Source organism: Equus asinus, chromosome 3 (assembly GCF_041296235.1).
Source record: "Equus asinus isolate D_3611 breed Donkey chromosome 3, EquAss-T2T_v2, whole genome shotgun sequence".
NCBI lineage: Eukaryota > Metazoa > Chordata > Mammalia > Perissodactyla > Equidae > Equus > Equus asinus.
In genome coordinates this window covers 155,931,538-155,952,234 of record NC_091792.1, presented here as the reverse complement: position 1 = coordinate 155,952,234, position 20,697 = coordinate 155,931,538, and the positions used below count along the sequence as shown (strand labels likewise).

Genomic DNA, 20,697 nt, shown 5'->3' with positions numbered 1-20,697 from the left:
TCTGAGCCAGACTGCCTTGGTTTGGCTCTCAGCTTTGTTGTGACTAGCTGTGTGACCTTAGGCAAATAACTTAATCTCCCTGGGCCTCAGTTTCCTCATCTGTGAAATGGGGATGAATGATTACAAAACGCCCATCTCAGAGGGCTTCTGGGAGGAGCCAGGGAGTTAATACACATGAAATGGTTAGAATGAGCTGGCACACAAGAAGCAGGGAGGCTCCTTAGCAGTGTTTGTATTCTGCCAACGTGGCTGCAATTCCGTCTTCTCCAGCCAGGGCCAGGCCACCCCCTGCACCATCCCAGTCCCCATCGCTAACTGATAAATCAGTGCACACGCCTGTCGTTGACTGTGAGGTGTGCGAGAGTGTGTGCACATCTTAGTCATTTCTGCACCCCACCCCTGTTACACCTCCAAGCACAGCGGCATGCCACCACCGGGAGTGGATTCTGGAAGCTTCAAATATGGCTTTTATTCGGTTTTCTTTTATTTCTCCCCCTCTTAAAAAATCTTAATATTTGCATTATGAAAGCAATGCCAGCTCATTATAAGTCAAAGAACACAAAGGTGTTTGAGTCACTCCTTGCAACTCTCCCACGTTCTCTCCCTCCGGGTCACCATGCTGATTCACTTGGCTCCTCCACTATTTCTCCCTGTCCTTACGCAAACCTCCATCCACACGTGTCGGGACTTTGGTTTGCTCCTTCAATAATAAGATCATACCCCACGGGTCATTGTAAAAGCCACTTTTACATTTGGCCATGTATCGTGGGCATCCTTCCAAGTCCATACACACAATCCATCTATGAGGTCCACAGTCCTTTAGCCTCTACTATAAAGCCAACATCTTTTTTTTGTACTCTGTTTGGTGATAAAACCTGACCTGAAACTTCTCTTCATAGTTCTATTTACTCTACTTAGGGTGACGATTCATGTTTTGCTATAGAAATATTAATATATTTGATTACAAGTTGCTCCTTCAAGCCCCTATGGTTGTATTACATAATATACAGTATATATGATTTTTAAATGTTATTCTATATTATTTTCATCTTAATATGATATATATTATTTAATTTAGATATATTTTTAAATCTAAAAAATTCTGAGGTTTGAAAACAACTCTGGCCCCAAGAGTTTCAGAGGAGAAACTGTGGACCTGTCGTCGCACAGTATTCTATAGTATGGCTATATCCCATTTTATTCAACAGTCCTATTACGGCGTTCAGGTTCTTTCCTGTTCTGCCTGCTTATTTGTTTGATATTATAAAACACGTAGCAATAGCATTCTTGAGCGTATCTTCACATATTGGTACTCTCACTTTGGCTGGATAAGTTCCCACAGGGGCATGGCTAGTGGAAGGCTATGCAGTTTATGTTCCCACAAGTTATAACTGACGGTACTATAAACAGAATAGGAGAGCGTGCATTTCTCTGCACGTCTACTGGCACCATCTCTCATCAATGACTTACTTTCGGCGAATCAGATGGTGAGAGACGGGATCTCGCTGCTGAGGAGGCCGCACACGTTTCACGGGCTCAGTCGCCCCTGAACTGCCTGTCCAGAATCCCGGTCAATTTTCAACCACAGCTCCTTGTCTATTCAACACACATACCCTTCTCTCTGCTCTGTCACCTGCAGATTCTTTCTCCTAGCCTACTGTTTGCCTTTTGACTTTGCTTATGGTATCTTTTATATATGGACATTTAAAAATTTCAATCAACGTATTATTTTTATAGTTTCTGAGTAGTATTTTTCTTGTAACTTTCCAGGTTCCAGAAACCTATTCTTCCCTCAAGATTCTACATATTCTTCTATATTTTCATAGAATACTTCCATAATTTATCTTTTATATTTAAATCTCCTAATCATACGGAATGCATATGGTATAACATAACATCCTGATTCTATTTCTTCCAAATGGATAGCCAGTTGTCTTAATATTTATTGAAAAAACTCACTTTCCCAGTAGCTTGTAATGGGACCTTCATTTTATATCATGTTCCACATATATATGGATCTGCTTATAGATTCTCTCTTCTGTTCCACTGAACTGTTGTTTATTGCTGGGCCAGTACCATGTTAACTTCATTACAACAGATTTGTAGGCTGTTATAATATTAGATGAGGATGGTTTGCCCTCACTCTTGTTTCTTTTAAATGTCTTCTTGGTAACTCTCAGACATATTTTCTTCCGAAAAAAATCCTGCCAGCTCTAGGAAACACTTCTATGAAGATTTTGATAGGAGTTACACTAACGTACATTCACGTGAGAAGTGTGGACATGTACTCCATCCAGGGTCACAATCTTTCATTCAGACCTTGCTTTATTCTTTCTCAGTATGTCTAGTGTTCTCTTCAGTTAGGCCTTGTGACTTCCTGGGTAAACTTATTCCTAAATATTACACAGTTTGGGTCACCATTTTGAGTGAGAATATTTTCTACTTCTTTTTCTACCTCGTTGTTTTTAGCACAATAAAAAGAGCCTGAGTTTTGGTTATTTGTCTCCTATTTGGCTACTCTATTAATCTTCCATACCAGAAGCTGCCAATTATCGCTCAATATCCCTTCTCCCCTTCTCAAACAGTAATGGAATTTTTAACTGAGTTCATGGCTACCCAGCTAAAGATGACAATTCCAAGCCTCCTTTGCAGCAGGCTGTGGTCATATGACTGGGCTCTGACCAATGGGATATGAGAACGATATTTGCAACTTCCAGGATATTTCCTTAAAGGGAATGAGAATTCCCTCCTTCATTCCACACCCTTCCCCCACATCCCTGCATCTTCTTGCCTTTTATGTGGACTTGGGGGGCCCATTTTGAGCTACACAGATGAGGAGCAATGACATAGAAGGAGCCTAGGCCCCTGGGAACTTCCATGGAGGAGAGACTGAACTTTTCCTAGAGAGAAAAAAGCTTCTATTTTGTTAAAAAATTTTTTTTGAGTCTTTGAAAAGCAGTTAAGTCTGTATCTTAATTTTTACAAGACCCTATTAATTTAGACAGCTTTTTCATTTGAGGCTTTGGTGTTTCTAGGCGTAGAAGCACATCATCTGCATACGACGATGGCGCTCTTCTTCTGTTTCTATATCTCTGCTAACACCGGGTCCAGATTCCAGCTCTGCCTTATTAAGATTACCATAATTGCACGCTGTTTCCAGAACAGTGTTTGATACTGGGCTGGAGACACCTGTGGCCGGGCTGCTGGCTTCATGGAGGACATTTGTATGGAGGGGAGGCTTATATCCTGGAATGAGTCAGGGAAGCTGACCGGGACCTGGTGGGGAAGGCAGCGGTCTTGCTATCCCATGACCTGGGCGGAGGCAACCCCATCACTGGGCAGCTGCATATCCTCAGTCAGTTCATCTTCCTGGCCTGGGCTTCAGTGCCCCCAGAGAAAGTAGCTTAATGAAGCAACAAGCCTTGTGGTCACACCTACCTGGGACTTGAATTCTGGCTCTAGGACCTTGAATTCTGGCTGCTCAGCTGCTCACACTGTGAAACAGGTGACAAGACAGTGTTTACAAAAGTCCAGCCTCAGCAAAGACCCTCATCTATGGAGCTTTCTCATCCTTTGGTTCTGTCCTAAAAAGACGGCCTCTGCTTCCTTTCCCCCTTCCAAACCTCGCCTGAGTGCATTTTGTTGGCAGAACCTAAGTCTTATCCAGAACCCTAGCTGCAAGAGAGTCAGTAAATGTGGTTCCATCCTCTGGTCCTTGTGATACAGGAGGTAGAAAGAAAGGAGTGGAAAGAAGCTAAGTGTCAGAAGATAGTCTCCAGCATGGTACCTCCCAGAGTCAAGAGCAGATCATGGCTGGGAAAGGGTTATAAAAACCCCTCTACGAATGATACTCGGATTAATATGACTGTAAAATTGCATGCCCCACAGAGAGGTGGAAGGGAAGTGTATTAGTCATGTGCCTTGGCTACGCTGCAGGAAGGATTTGCCCTAAGTACATGCTTTGCCCCTCTCCACCCTTCCTCACTCCTCCCGAGGGCGGTGGAGAGACTAGGTGAAGGGTCAGTCTGGGATGAACTGACCAGTTTGTCAGCAGAGCTCTGCCGGGTTCCCGTGAGCAGGCGCGGGGCCCTCCTCTGCTCATCCAAGCTCTGGGTCTCCCTCTGGCAGCTTCTCAGCCCCAAGCAGGTGGGGGTCTGGGTGGTGAGCCCTCCTCTCTCTGGGGTCCTGGAGCAGGAAGCTCCTTTTGACTGACACAAACCCGAGCTTTGATCAGCAATGATGGTGTTGTCTCGGCCTCTATCTGCCACTTCCTTGCTTTTTTTCTATTTGTTAAAACCCCCTAGGGGGAAGACGGGGCTATTATAGGTTGAGTTGCACTCCCCTCCAACTGCACAGATTGAAGTCCTAACTCCCACACCCAGTCCCTCAGAATGTGGCCTTATTTGGAAATAGGATCTTTGCAGATGGAATTAGTGAAGATGAGGTCACACTGGAGTAGGGTGGGCCCCTGACCCAATCTGACTCATGTCCCCATAGAAAGGGGTAATTTGGACACAGACATGCCCATGGGGAGAACGCCATGTGAAGACTGGAATTACGCTGCCACAAGCCAGGGGACCCCCAGTTGCCAGCAGAGAGAACTGGAACGGGTCCCTCCCCAGCACCTTCAGAGGGAACATGGCCCTGCAGACCCCTTGATGGCAGGATTTCAGCCTCCAGCACTGTGAGACAGTACATTTCTGTTGTCAAATCCTCTCAGTGTGTGGGATTTTGTCATGGCGGCCCTAGGAAGCTAATAAGAGGCTCTTCACCAGGACATCACAGACTCCTGTGCCGGGTCTTTAGGACTTTAAGATGCTCACATAGCATCACACTGCAGTAGAAACTTCCCTTTCCAGCAGCCTTCCCAAAAGAACTGAATTCTGACCCTCCCAAGGGCACCAGAATAGCTTTAAACTGCCTTCCTACATTTTCCCCTTAAACTCTTGGAACCCCATCTAGAAAAATGACACCTCCTGTTGGCTCCTCAGACTTAGCAGAAACCTGCCCCCCAACTTGTCTGGGTGGCTTCCCCCACTTCCTCCTCAGCTGCTCCCATCCCCACACCTCAGGCATGGGGAACGGCACGTGCCTGAGCTGTTCATTCCCCAGAGTCTGTTCCTCCCGGCGCGATGAGACGGCCGACAAAATGTTTTGACAAGGAGGAAGGGGGTGTCGATGCTGCCGGCCATCACCGTCTAGGGGAGCACTCACCAACAAATATGTTAGCAACAGATGGAGAGGCAATTCTTCGAAATGAGTCCAGTTAATCAGTGCTCTAAAATAGAGTCTGTTAATAGAAAACGTGAAGTACAGTAATTCCAACAGATTAGGAGCCAACTGCCATTGAAACGATAGCTTGTTACTCACAGTTTCCAAGAGGAGGGAGCATGCCACGCCATGGGGGTGCCACACAGGGAAGCCCGGGGGTGGGTCATGAGGCAGAGAGAGACGGGTGAAAACGTGAGCAAGAGCCTTTCTGGTGGTTTCCGTGGGAAGGAATGGGCGAGGCAGGCAGGCAGGTTTAGGTGTGGCTAGTCGGAACAATTTCAGGGGCTCAGGGGCACAGGGGCTGTCCCTGGTTGTCTGGTACCTGGCCCTGGGGTGACTAGGGCAGAGGATGGTGGCCTGGGGCGTGAAGGAGTCAAGCATCAGAATCCAGAGAATAAAAGACATGGTTGTACGATGAGAAAACAGACTTGCGCTGCTGGCGTGGCTGCTGTGTTACCAGTCGCTAAAGATCCAGGTCAGCTTTCCCATCCCCATGTGCCCATCCCCAGGCCCACGAGAGAAGAGTGAACCCGACACTCACAGCCAGCCTTGAAGAAGTCTCAGACGTGTGGGGTCTTCCTGGCTTTCTCACTTGCCATTCTCTCCCTCTGGAATGCCGTACCCCCAAATGCTCTGTTGACCCCACTCATGCTGCAAGATCCAACACAGACATCTCCTCCTCCGGGAAGCCCTCCGCCCCCTCCCCAGCCTCACTGCCCTTCTGCTCTTGCACAGCCCCACCCCTGACCCTGCTGGGTGGGACTCACCTATTTACCCTTCTGTGCCTCCCTCAGCCCTTGCTGCACCTTAGAACCACCTGGGAACTTTAAAAATGCCCACCCAGCACCCTCTCCTGCAAGATGAGTCAAGCGAGCGCTTGGTGGGCGCGGCCCTGGCATCAGCACTTTCTACAGTTCCCGGGTGACGTGCAGCCGTGGCTGAGAACCGCCACCTTAGACCGTGAGGCCCTTGACCACAGGGGCTCTGTGTCCTGCGGTCAACTGGCACAAAAATGAAGAATTGCTCTCCTGAACACAGAGAGGATGGGGGCTCCAGGGTCAGCGACCTTTGAACAAGGGCCCTCAATGACACAGCGTGAAACGCGGGCGCCGCGCTTCTGTGTCTGACTCTTGGCTCTTGGCCCAACTCTGGGGAAGTCGAGCTCCCATGTGGAACCTGTGCACGCGGCCCCTCCACTTCCGCCAGCCTGTTCCGGGTGACTGCATTAACGGCCACAGCCCCGCCCCCTCCCTGCATCACCCCTCTCGCCATGTCACTTTGCGGCGCGACCCCTACTCTGGGTTGGGTCATGTAACTTGCTTGGCCCCCTGCGATGTCAGCGAATGTGGCATAGGTGGAGGCTGGAGTGAGTGGGCTCTCCCTGCTCTGCTCCTGCTACGTGCCGTCCGGGGCTGGCCTGCCGGAGGGGAGCCAGGAGGAGCAGGGCTAAGGGCCCAGTCAGCCAGCCGAGGCTGCGTGCACCAGCCGGTGTGCACCAGCCGGCAGCCAGGCGACCCTCAGGGGTGCAAGTGAGCACAGCCAACGTCACCAGAGCTGCCTAGCTGACCCCACCTGACCTCAGTCTGAGGAGAAACCCTGCCTACAAAAGCTCACCCCACGGGCCCGTGAGCTGCCTCCATGCTCCTGGTTTGTGCCACTAAAGTCATGTGCTTGTTCATTACCCAGCCTTGTGGTACCAGCAGAAAATGAACGCACTGCCTCTCCCCTCTCTCCACGGCTTGAATCCCACTTCTTCAAGCTCCTTGCCCTCAGCCCCAAGCACACTCCACTCTTCTCCCTACACTGTCCTAAGATGCTAGCTCCTCCTTCAACTCCACTTTATCTCCAGGGATGGCCTCTCCCTGCTTTCGCTGCTGCCCCAGAGACCAGAAATCTCAGAGCAGACTTAAAGTGGTCGTCCTAGAAGATGAAACCCAGGCTGAAAGAGCAGAGAGCAGAGCGGACGCCGGGGGAGCAGAAGAGCTTGTGTGAGAGGCTTGGGTTTTGTGTAGCCAGCAGATCTTGAATAGTATTAATAAAGCATTAATGCGCTTACTTAAATTATGTTTCTATCTCACTGTAAACACAGCCAAATGAGATGGGTGATTTAAGTCTTTAAATAGCAACACACAGTTATTTGTTTTGTCAGCTGTTTTGTAACATTGTTAACAAAAGGTTAAGGGGATGTAACTATAACCTGGTGACTGTGGTTAGTAACACTGTATCGTATACTTGAAATTTGCTACAAGGGTAAATCTTAAATGTTCTCACCACACACAATAAAAGGCAACTATGTGAGGTGATGGATGTGTAATTACCTTGACTGTGGTAATCATTTTACAACGTGTACACATGTTAAATCATCACATTGTGCACCTTAAAAAATCACATTGTACAGCCTAAATACATATAATTTTTATTTGTCATCACACCTCAATAAAGCCAGAGGGGAAAAAAGGCAACAATGGGGAGGAAAAAAAAAAAAAAAAAAAGGAAAACCTGATAAGCATCTCCCATCATAAATCATGGAATTGAGGACCATGGCCACAGACTCCTCTCTTGTCCTTTTCTCCTAGGGGAGATTTGTGTGTTCTAAGAAGAATTCCCTGCTCCTGAATTTCTCTTCTGTGCTGCCTGAAAAGGCACTCATTGGATGTTAAATGTGGGCGAGGTATGAGCCACTCACTCCTTAGTATGAAATAGTGTACTCAGCGCTCTGTCTCAACACCAAGCAGATAGACCTTGATGAAGTAGGAGCTCAGAGAAGAGGCAGGAGGGTCGATCCAGAGGCCCCTGGGGAGGAGTGTGTGGGATGCTGCAAAGCCAGAGGGCAGTGTCAGGAGACTGTGTTAGCCAGTGGGAGGTGGCGAACGATGGGGGGCTCAGGGAGTGGGGAGCAGATCTGGAAGGAAACTGAGGTAGGGCTGAGGAGAAGGGATGGACGGAGATCCGAGAGCTCAGGAACAAGGAAACACAGAGAAGGTTGCATGGGAGCATCTGCCCACCTGTCTGTTCCTGCAGCAGCATCCTCAGAGAGGAAAGGGCTGGATTAGTCCTTTTAACTTGTGTTCCCACCTTTCAGGGCCCGCAAGGTCTTTGCTGAAAGGTCCCTCTCAGTCATCAGGGCAGGCCCCCGAGGATCCTGCCCAGAACCCTGCCCTCCAGACCCCTGGCTTCCTGGACAGCCCGCCAGCCTGGACAGGTCCCGCATGACCCAGCCTGTGCCTCTTCTCACCTCCACATCACCTGCTTCTGTGATCTGACCCTGCCCTGCCCTAAGCAGAGAGGGGACAGGGAGAGGCTGAGTCATCTGAGCCCTCCTATATACCTTTTACATCCTGGTACCATGATGGCTGCTGACCCTCATTGTCTTGTCTTAGACTTTCACCACCCCTGCAAGGCAGTATCACTTCTGTCTTACTACTGGGAAGGCTGAGACTCAGAGAGGTGAAGCGACTTGCCCGAGGATACACAGCTAGATGAGGGGGAAGGGGGGTCAGCTGGACTCCACATCTGGGGATCCTAACTTTTAGATTCAAACTAGGGATCTTGGTTTTGCTTCATCATCAGCCTTGATTCGCACCCTCAGCTCTGCCCAGTTCCCCTGGCACCTTAAGGCCATCCTTGACCTTCCACTAGGAGCACAGAGATGTTCACCCACTGCCCTAAAGCACTCAGTCTGGTTTCAGCATCTGGCAGGAGATTCGAGTCCAGATGGTCCCACCCACCACTCCTGCTCCAGCTCCCAATACTAAGTGGCTTCTACAACAAGGAAGGACACCCGAGAACGCTGGTGGCGGCACATACAGGATATCCTAGAGGGGGTTCGAGAAGAAGCCACCGCCTCAGCCTGTGGAGGTGGAGGAGGGGGCCCGGAGGAGCTACGTAGAAGAGACGGCAGACTCATCCTTGAACTATTCAGCAGCACCTCAGAAAAGTCCCCACGTGCTCACTCCAGCCCGCCCTCCCAGAAGCCCCTGGGGAGGAGCCCCTGAGCAACGTCAGCGAATTTAGTCTTCAAGGCAGCCACGATGGTCGGCTGAAAAGCTGCCGGTGGTCCCGACGGCGGTCGACTGTCTGGTCAGCCGAGCTGTGCAGCGCTGGGCTGGGCCCCGGACCTGTGGTCCTCAGACTTTGCTGGGCACCACATCCCCGGGCTGACACAGACCACAGGGTGGCCCCCTTGCTGAAACATGACAGGTCTGGGCTTTGATTCTTAACAAACCCCCCAGGAGATACTAACAAGACCGAAGCTGCAGAGCCACCGACATGGGCCCCTGCTTCTCTGAGTGCAGTCCAGGGACCAGTAGCGCGGGCCCCACCAGGGAGCTGTTAGGAATGCAGAAGCCCAGGCCCGCCTCAGACTCCTGACTCAGCTTAACAAGATGGCCAGGCTCCACATGCACGGAAGCCTGGGATGCCTGGACGAGGGAAGGCTCAGTGGATGACTGATGATTGATTTCCGGCTCGAACACCATCGCATTTGATCCCCACGACAATGTGGCGGGTGAGCACCATTTTCCCAGTTGTGCAGAAGATGACAGGGAGGCCTGGAGAGGGGAGCGACTTTTCTGAAGCTGCAGGTTCACAGGTGGGGGAGCTGGGGTGGGAAACTCAGGCCTGTCCAACCCTCCATTTCACTCCCACTTCTCCCTGCCGTCCTCGCACCAGGACGTGAACAGCGATGTCTTCAGGAGTGAAACTTTCCAATACATTGGAGTGGACTCGCCGCAGGAGGACACAGACCAGAAACGGATGTCCATCCACCAGGATCGAAACAGAAACAGGCTCTCTGGTCAACCCTGAAATCCAGCTCACCAGGACCCCCACCCCACCAACTTCCCAGAGCCCCAGACTTCCCGCTGAAAGAGCCCGTACAGCGTTCAGAACAGGCTTACCGTGTTCATCCAGCAGTATGTTGTCTGGCTTGATGTCTCTGCAAGAGAAAACAAAGAAGCTGAAGATGCATTCCTGGAGATGAGCACATGACAAACGGGACGCTTGGGGACACGTGCCCGACAACACCCAGCCTGCTGGTCTCTCCTGGGACGTGAGGTGGCAGACAGCAGGCAGGGAGTCATCATGATGAGAAAGGAGCAGCTGCGTGCTTGCGTCCTTCCCTCTCCTGGGACTGCAAGTGGATGGTGTGAATATTTTTTCCTGAACGTTCTTAACAATTTCTGACCTTGTGACTCTCAGCAGGGACTGCTCATTGAGTACGTGGTCTCTGCCAGCGGGTATAGACAGCTCCCCTTCCTGATGTAATTTGGCCCTCCTGCCTTGCTACTTACGTAGGTAACCTCCCCGGGGTTACGGTCTCCGCTCCACAGAGGCGGGAACTGCGACCCAGGGAGGGCCTGTAACCTGTGCAGACCAGCAATTGGCACAGCCGGCCCTCAGCCAGCGTTCGTATGGTCTGTGAGCCAAGACAGGCTTTTACATCTTTAAAGTGTTATCAGAACAAAACAACACACACATACACACGCATACACAAAGCGAAAACGTAAAAGAATGTACAACAGATATTAATGTGGCCCTCAAGCCCTAAAATATTTATTATCTGTCCCTTTACAGAGAAAACTTGCTGATCCCTTTGTAGGGTAATACAGTGAACCACATGCAGCTTAATCCGGGCTGCGGAGTTTCTGGAAAGTTCTGCTCTATGTCACCATCACAGCAAAGGGCCCTCGATCATAAGTTGTGCTTGTTAAAGACGGGGCTTTGCTTTCTTCACCTCTGTACCCGGTGCTGCGCACGGCGTCTGTCACTAGCAGACACTGTCAAAAAAACCCCAGAGCTGGACGGCAGTTAAAGCGGTAAAAACAGGTTGTATTCGGGACTCACGCAATATGGAAAAGAGGCCGCACGACAGAACTGGGCCCGGTTCCCAGCACAGCACGGACAAGCGGGGGTTTATAGCCCAGAGGCAGGTGGGGGCCAGGGGATGGAAATCCCTAAGAGGAAAGATCAGGCTGAGGGAGGATTGTGGCTAAAGCGACCAAGGAGGATTCTCGCTGCAGGCAGGCGGGGCACAGAGCCCCCTGGGGTGGGGGGTGGGGGGTGAGGAACCTCCTCAGGCATCCAGGGTGGGGATCCCGGCTAAACTGACTTAGCACGCTTTTTCTAAAACTGGACGACGCAGAGACCAACACGGAAGCCCAGAGGTCAAGGCCGAGTTGCAAAGGAGTTCAGAGGAGGCTGAGCGGAGTTTGGTCGAGGAGAGAATCTTCGTGAGCTAACAGGAAACTCAGATGAGAGAGGAAGGGGAGAACGCTTACAAAAGAAACACAGCCTTCAAGAAACTCAGCTGACATCTTCAACCCCGATTTACTCATCATTTACATGCATTCACGCTCCAAAGCTCTAGGTTAACACCACAGATTTTAGAAATGCAAGCCCCATTAGCTCATTGTAATAAATGTCACATCTTCTGAAACTTAATGACAGCTTTCCTCAAAATAAGAAGCGATTGCTCCTGCGTTTCTCGAATAATAGTTCTACCTGAAAACACAGTGTGGTTATTTGTAATAATGTGAGGTGATGTCTATGGCTTTGGGGATGAAAGAAACACTCAACCTACATATTTAAATTGTTATTTTCATGGTGACTTTTCAAGCCCATGAATATTGACGAGCATCAAGTAAATGGGCCCCTGCTGCCAAGTTCACAAACATCCAGGATGAACAGAGAGATAATTCGCGGCGGCCCCTTTGGGAGGATAAACTTGCGAACTTACAGAATTAAAACAAAAGGCGGAAGACCCAGAGCCAAGTGTTTGTGGATCAAAGCAGCGAATGCCTGGTCCCCGTCCTGGGCATCGCCCAGCAGGGTCTTTCAAGAAAAGGTGAGAAACGAAAAATAAAGACTTGTCAAGAAGGAAAACACGGCAGCAAATGTTGAAGCGCATCCTTTAAGGTGTCACCAGGGCTGGGATGACCCTGTTTGGGGCTTGGGGAGCAGGGTGGAAGGGCTGTGGCCTGGGGACTGAGACCCTGAAATGTCTGCGAGGGCCACAGCCTGAAGCGGACAGTGCCTTTCTGAGGTTCCTCTGCCTGCCCTCCTCTCCCTTCCTTCCTTCCTCTTGCCTCCCTTCCTTCCTCTGACCATCCCGTCTCCCTTTCTCCCACCTTCTTCCCTCACTCCTCCCTCTTTTTCCATCCCTTCCTTTTCTTTCCATGAACATTTCCCAAAGGCCTCCTCTGGGCAGGTCTGGGACTGCAGGGGTTGGAGAGGCTCAGGACCCTTCCAGAAGCTCAGACTCGGTGGGAAGGGAGACACGCAGGCTGGGCGCCGTCTGGCGGAGCAGCACAGAAGCAGGGGAGAGGGGGCCGCGGAGCCCCAGAGAAGAGGGGACAAAGGCAGCTGGAGAACAAATGGCCGGGGTGCACTCAGACGATAGGGACCAAGGTGACAGAGCCAATAAAAGATGGGGGGTGGCAGAGCTAAGGAGAGGTGGCCTCGTGTAGTGGGGTGAATGGTGTCCTCCTGGAATTCATGTCCACCCAGGACCTCAGAATGTGACCTCATTTGGAAACAGACCTTTGCAGATGGACTTAGTTAAGGATCTCAAGATGAACTCCTGGGTTTAGGGTGGGCCCCAAGTCCAACGACTGCTTTTCCCAAGAGAAAGGAGCTGGAGATCTGGACACGCAGACACCAAGGAGAGAAGAGGCGGCGTGAAGCCAGAGGCAGAGACGGGAGTGATGCGGCCACAAGCCAAGGAGCACCTGGAGCCGCCAGAAGCTGGAGGAGGCAGGGGAAGACCCCTCCCGCCCTCCGAGGAGGCAGAGTTCTGCCGACACCTCACCTTCAGTCTTCTGGCCAGAACTGTGAGATGATAAATTTGTGGGGTTTTAAGCCACTGGTTTTGTGGTGATTTGCTTCGGCAGCCACAGGAAGCTAACGCACCTGGCAGAGCAGAAGGACAGCTGGTGGAGGAGGTGGGCAAGGCTCAAGTGGCAGCCAGTGTCCCCCGCTGACCACGGTGTGACCCGCAGCCACATCCAAAAGGCCCCTGTTCACGGTCTCTCATATCACAAGGACCAAACAGAGCACAGGTGTGAGCAGCTTATAAGCCAGACTCCACGGCTCCAGCGAAAGCGGTCGAGGTCCCCTCCCAGCCCCTCTCCCACAGTGGGGTGACCCCTGCCTGTGCTGCAGTTTCCTGTTTGGTGTGGATTAAATATCCGATACGTGCACCTGTTCCCTCCGTGCCAGCTCTTAGCATGGAGGGGAATCAATGATCTGCAAGCATTTGTGGGACGTCCCCTCTATGGTCACTGGGGACACAACTGTGAACAAGACAGACCCAGCCAAGTGGAGCTTGTGTTCTAGGAGGGGAGACAGGCCAGGAAGCATGGGAATAAATGACATGATTGCAAGTTGGGACAAGCGCTTCGAGGGTCTAGAAGAGAGACCAGCAGAGGTCCTGCTTGATTTGCTCATCATTTACATGCATTCACTCTCCAAAGCTCTAGGTTAAAACCAGTAGGGGGTCAGGGAAGGACTTTCAGAAGACGTGGCATTAGGGTGACATTGAATGACAAGAAAGAGCCAGTCATGCACAACCCTGGGAGCAAGTTCCCATTTTGCAGATGAGGCAACAGAAGGCCGGGAGGGGAAATGATTGACCTGTGACATGCCTCTAGCCAAGGGGACATGACGAAGGTGACGGGGTCATTTCCCAGATTACATTATATAGCTGTCTTAGCAGACTGGAGTGAGGGGTCCTCCCTTGCTGGCTTTGAAGATGTGCACTGTCACATGTGTGGGCCACATGGCAGGGAACTGCAGGTGCCCCTAGGAGCTGAGAGCCAGCAAGAAAATGGGGACCTCAGTCCTGTAGCCACAAGGGACTGAATTCTGCCAACAACCGTGAGACCTTAGGAAAGACCCAGAAAGGTCCAGAAAGGAATGCAGCCCAGTGAATTGCAGCTTTGTGGCAACTTGAGCAGAGGAGCCAGCTGGGCTGCGCCCGGACTCCCGACCCATGGGAACTGAGGCAATACATGAGTTGTTTTAAGCTGCTAAGTCAGTGGCTATTTGTTACGCAGCAACAGTGATACACTAGCTGTATGATCTTGGGCAACCTACTCTGAGCCTCCTCCTCATCTGAAAACAGGAATAATAGCCCGTATCTGACTGCTGCTGGGGGTATGCAAGGAGGTGCTTCTTCTACGAGGCTTCGCACGGCTCCCGGTGCATAAGAGGTGCTCTTGAAAGGAGTAAGGGAGGACTCAGGGCAGATTCTTGAGCTTTCAGCAAAGGGACTTAGATTGCTCTCACAGGAGGCTCCCCAGGCAGACTCCTGCAAAGCCGCACGGAGGAGACGGAGAGCCTGAGTCATTTGGGATTTAATAAGAAAGCATTTAATGGGCAAAGCATCTTATCAGAACCTTTAGGTTAGCAGTTTCAGGACCATTTCCTCCAGTTCTATTCCTCACACTGATTGCATCTCAGCTCCAGCGCGTCATCCTGTTGCAAATGGGCTCGTAAGTTGAGAAAGCGCATTAGAAGCACTGCGTGCATGGGAGAGGCTGTGATGGCGTTTTCTGAGGACAGGCTCATAATTTCAGAGCTGGGCGAGATGACACTTTGATGGAAAGAATGTGTGCGAGGCCGTAAATCCCAGTTCTTGCTCTGGTATCATTCCCCAGCCCCGAAATAAAACAAAGCATAAAATGGGGTATTTTAAAAAACAGCACAGGAATCAGCCCAGAAATGGCTCTGACCCAGACCGCAGAGGACAGCCACGAGGACGTTAATGCTCATGTTGCTTTGCAGGGGGTGTCTGAGTATTCTGTGTCGGCAGGCAAGCTTATGCAGCAATAAAAACACATTAAAAACTTGATGGAGAATAGGCCACATTTGTGAAATGAAAATCTGTGGCTATTTTACCACTAGAGAAAGAAATACGCACTTTAACATGCATGAAGGTTGTAGGGAGAGGTGGAAAAAGAGATTCAGAGAGGGCCTCGCTGGCCTGTATTCAGGGCACACCGCCTGATCCGAGCCTCAGTTTCCTCAGCTGTAGGACGGATAATACCATGAACTCCACATAGTTATGGTGAGGATTCGTTTCAATCATTTTCTTTTGCTCCTTGTTAAAGCACCTTAATCTACATCCTAATTACTGCAGGAACTTAGCTCCATTGTGTTCTGAAACACAAATTCGATAACGTCAGTCGTCTGATCCAGAAACTTCTGTAGCTCCCCGCTGTTCAGCCAGGAACTGCCTTTAGGGTATTGCTGGCAGGACAGGTGACAGGACTAAGAGTGGTCAGCTCTGAGGCAGAGGAGACCAGCCTGGCTGGGGTGGTGGGTGGAGCTGTCGGATGAAGGGAGATGGTTTGGAGAGGTGCGTTGAGACCACATGAGGGGCTTTATTTGATCGAGAAGGCAAATTTAGTTTGCTAGACTTAGGAAGGAATTCTTGGGGTTTCCTTCTAGTCAGGCTGAATACTGGATGATTGATTTCGCCAAGGATGTACGAGAGCGGCCAGCACCGTGGCAGGCCCACAGGAGGCAGGCTGGTTGTTAAGAGCAGAGGGAGCAAAGACCTTTCGGTACTGAGGCTGGGCTGACTGTGCACTGGGGAGGATGGCGGAGGCGTCTGCTGGGCCTCAGGGGAATAGGCAGGAGTCACCATGGCTGTTGAGCTCTGTCTTGGCCAGTTTCAGGGGGCCTCGCACCCACCCACCAGTGAGCTGATGTGGGACAGGAAGCAAATGAACTTGGTTCTTGCATTTTGGAATCTCTCGCCATATTGGCACGGAGTGTTCTAGAAACAGGGTAGCGATTATGAAACGACACGTCCTTGCTACATGTTAAATATTACTTTTTTCTCCCTCTCTCTCCTGTTTTCTGTAGAGGGCAGGGACTACCCACAACGCCCAGCCCCTAACATGATGCCCTCACATTAACAGCAGTACTGGTAATATTGACAGTTAACCTTTATCGAATGCTTCTCGTGTGCCTGGCATGGTTCCGAGCATGTCACGTGGACCTGACATGCGGTGTGGCTACCCCGTATTGGGGACCACGGGCAGCACATTATCTGGCAGCTCGCCTAATTCCAACACAGCGTAGAGGCATGTATCATATTATTTGTATCTTAGGATACATTTCTTTATTACAACATTCACGTACAAGGCTGCATTTCTTCTTTAATACGACCCGAATGACTTTACAAGGCATAAATCTGAGCCTGTCCCTTCTTACATAAATCCTTTTAATGGCCCTCAGGTACCTGTAGTGTTGGTGGGCAGACTCTGGATCCCATGTTCTAATATAATCGTGAAAATAAAAAATGAACACTGAGATGTGGTTGTCAACTTTCAAATCCATCAACTGAGGGCATCAAAGACAACTACCAGGCACTATGATTGGACTTGCACAAAAAGAGGGGAAAAGGAGCCATTTTACCCCAGAAGAGTCATGAGGACACAATTTCAGAATAGGGCACAGTTGTCACTGGCCCCACGCCCCTTTGCGGACAAGTTTTTCGAAAGCACTGACCAAAGGCCAGAGTCCAGATTCTTCAGGCTTTTCCTGATCTGGCCAGTCAGCCTAGCCCCTGCTCCTTGTGGCCCAGGGACACGAGACCACCTCTGGTTCCCCAGCTTTCCCCGGTCCAGTCTCTTCATGGCATGCCCTCCTCCCTACTAAACTCCCTGCCGGAGGTTTTAGCACACAGCGCAGTTGCAATCTCCTCCTGGAATACTGTAGCGGGTCAAATGGTGTCCCCCCAGGTCCATGCCTACCTGGTACCTGTGAATGGGGTGTCATGTGGAAACAGTGTTTGTGCCGAGGTAATTGAGTCCAGATGAAGTTGTACCGGTTTAGGGTGAGCCCTAAATCAAATAACTAGCGTCCTTCTAAGAAGAGAGGAAAAGACACAGGTCCACACAGAGACGAAGGTGACATGCAGACAGAGGTGGGGACTGGCGGGACAGATCTACAAGCCCAGGACTGCCAAGGACTGCCCGGGGTCACCAGAAACCTGGAGCGGAGTATGGGGCCGAGTCTCCCTCAGAATCCGCAGAAGGAACCAAACATGCCAACATCTTGATTTTGGACTTCTGAACTGCAAGACAGTAAACGGATGTTGTTTTAGGACACCCAGTTTGTGGTACTTAAGCGCTGCCCCCTCTGGCCCACGGCCCACGGCCCACGACCCACCCTGCTTCCCTGTGTCCAGCCTGATGTCACAGCTCGGCCTTGGTCATTTACTCACCCCGGCTGTTCCAGGCCCTTTTCATGCGCCACTTCATTTATCCTCATACGACCTGAACCAGTGCCCCAGGGCTGCTGTAACAAATGACTACGAACTCAGTGACCCCAAACAACACAGATTCAGTCTCTTACAGTCCTGGAGGCCGGAAATCCAAAGTAAGGCTGCAGGGACTAAAATCAAGTGTCAACAAAGCTGAGTTCCTTCTGGAGACTCTGGGGAGTCCCCTTGCCTTCCCAGCTCCTGGAGGTGCCCTCATGCCTTGACTGGTGGCCCCTTCCTCGCATCACTCCAGCCTCGTTTCCCTTGTCACATCTCCTACTACTGACTCTGACCCTCCTGCTTCCTTCTGATGAGGATGCTTGGGGTTATACCGGACCCACCTAGATAATCCCGCATAGTCTCCCATCTTGTGATCCTTAACTTAATCATATGTAGAAAGTCCCTTTTGCTGTGGAAGGTGTCATATTCACAGGTTTGTGGCATCTCTGGGGGCCATTATTCAATCTACACGTGTCCCCCTACAAATTCATACATGGAAGCCCTAACCCCAGCACCTCCAAATGGGCCTGTATTTGGAGACAGGCTCTTTAAAGAGCTGATGAAGGTAAAATGAGGTCAGCAGGGGGCCCTGACCCAATCTGACAGGTGTCCTTGTAAGAGGAGGAGATCAGGACACAGACACACGGAGGGGCGACCAGGTGAGGACACAGGGAGAGGACGGCCATCAGCAAGCCACGGAGGGAGGAGCCTCAGGAGAAACCAACCCGCCCACACCTGGAGCCGGGACTTCCGGCCTCCACAACTGGGAGAAAATAGATTTCCGTCGTTTAAGCTGCCCCGTCTGTGGACTTTTGTTACGGCAGCCGGAGCAGACTAACAGAGGTAGGCAACATTTTAACCCTATTTGACTGGACAATAAAACTGAGGCTGAGAGCAGTGAAACACTCCCTGAAGTCACAGTCAGTCCGCGGACGAGCCAGGATATGCCCGTGAGAGACCCCTGACTTGATTTAAAGGCACGGAGGCAATGTTTTAGATGTACACAGCCTACTAAGGTAGCTCTTTCTTGCATCTGGCTTCAAATTCCAGGCTGCAACTTAAATCCTTTTCCTCTTGCTTTATTCTTTGGGGGAGGAAGTGCATCCGGTCAAGTCACGCTTGGGGGTTGCTGGTTTTTCTTTAATTCTGCAAAGAACAAACATCAGCATGGCTGGCATTGATTAAGTCAGTTCAAAAGCTGTGCCACTCCATGGGGCCTGGATGTGAACTTGGTTATAAGGCAGTTGCATTCAGCTAATTATTCCCAAGTGTATCTCCCGGAGATTTTAAAAAGATTTCAGGGTTCACAAACATGCTCAAGGATGCACCGGGTTCAGTGAATTCCTTCATGGGTGGGTGAGCCCCACAGCACAGCCCTCCCCCCCCCCGGGCACAACGAGGGGTCACCTTGCCAGGAGGGCAGGAAGACTCCCCCAAACCTTCGCAGATCCACCTAGCTCAGTGTTCTTTCTTTCTAGCTGCTCTTAGAACACTGAACTGCAACCGTCTGTCCATGAGTCAGCCTCCTCCGCCAGACCGTGAGCTCCTCGAGGCCAGAGCCAGTGCAGCAGCATTTGGAAACCACGAGAGAGTGTGGAAGGCTGGGACGCATGCCCGCGGCCCTGCAGTGACTGTGAGACAGCTGTGATGATGGGTAAGCCTTTGAGCCCTTCACACGTGACAACAGTTCAAATCCTTACTCTGCTACAGCGTGGGTCTCAGTTTTCCTCATCCATAAAATGGGGACAAAATGAAATAGTGTATGTAAAGGACTTAGCTCAGTTTCTAGCATATAGTAGGTGCTCAATAAATGGTGGTCATTTCCCCCACTCTGACCTACCCCTACTTAGCAGGGAGTTCAGAGGGCAGAAAGAAAGGAAGAGAGAAGAGTTGAGCCAAAGTGACTATGGCCATCTCTCACATTTGTGCAGTTTAACATTTCACGAACCCCTCCCCATACTGTAGTTCATTGAATCCACCCAACAGCCCTGGAGAACCAGCATTATCTTCTTTCTATGCACGAGGAGACTGCAGCCTAGCGAGGTGAGTGGCTTCCCATGGTCACAGTTCAAAAGTGGCAGCAGCAGGCTTTGAACCCAGCTCCCCTGATGTCCATCTGGTGCTCTTTCCTTCCCACTTTCTGGAGGGGCAGAGACATTAGCGGGCAGAGCACTCGACCGCCCTGTGCAGGCCCTGTGCGTGCCCATCACGGTCCCCGCGTCTGTGCACAGGCTCATCCCTGTGCCTGCAGCCGGCAGCTCCCCCCAGTCTCCACGGGGCCAATCCTCTGCAGGCATTGGCTCTCGCTCAGCCGTCAGGCCCTCTGAAAAGCCCTCCTTGAAGGCCTCCACGGCCCAGCTCGCTGTCCTGCACTTTCTCGTTGCCAGCACTCTACTGTCACAGCAGCAACCACGATCGGTACATGTGTTTGTGTGATTATCTAATTGATGCTTTCCTTTCCCATTAGGCTCTGAATCCATGGAAGCTGGGCCCACGCCTGGATCTGCAGCCCTGGCATGGTGCTGAGCACACGTTAGGCGTTCAACAAGTACTGATGGATGGAAACCCATCAGGAGGCCCTAGGCGGACGTTGAGTCCAGAGGTCCTGAGAGAGGCCCAGGTGCACACGGCCAATGAGTGACAGGTCCCTGTGTGGCGCTCTGGCCCCCGGTACAGCCAGGGGACAGCCCCCCACACTCCCGGCTTCCCCCCGAGACCATGGCCTAGCTCCCATTTTATTTCACTCACTTTTGGCATCTTAAAAACTACTGCAATGATGTGGGTCCTGCATTTTCCTCCCAGATTCAGTCCTCTTGGTGGGCTCCTAGGCTGGGCCTGAAGCCCTGTGAATCTTCACGAGCCCCACGGTGCCCCCATGGTACCCATTCTCCACATTTCTGTTAAGATGTCCAGACAATAGGCCTTATGTTCTTAATCTCAGAATTCTTAATCCCAGAATTACATTCTTGATCTCAGAATTCCTTTCTGAGGAAAATGTTGGAAAGAGTTCAATTCCACAGTAAGGCTTAATCTTATTATGTGCACATTGATTCCTATTGGGATGCGGGAGCCCTGGGGCCAGGGGAGGACTCTCGCCATCAGGAATAACCCTGCCATTTTCCAGACGAAGAGAGTAACGTTCAGAAGAGTCG

General features: G+C 51.0%; 1 protein-coding gene across 1 annotated transcript in view; it reads right to left on the bottom strand.

Annotated features, from left to right (window-relative positions):
• The window catches only part of STK32B (serine/threonine kinase 32B), a 331,012-nt gene that overhangs the window by 54,010 nt on the left and 256,305 nt on the right, over positions 1–20,697 (bottom strand). The window contains exon 5 of the mRNA XM_044767851.2: positions 10,170–10,207. Within this exon, the coding sequence (XP_044623786.2) occupies positions 10,170–10,207 (38 nt within the window). The remainder of the gene's footprint in view (positions 1–10,169; positions 10,208–20,697) is intronic.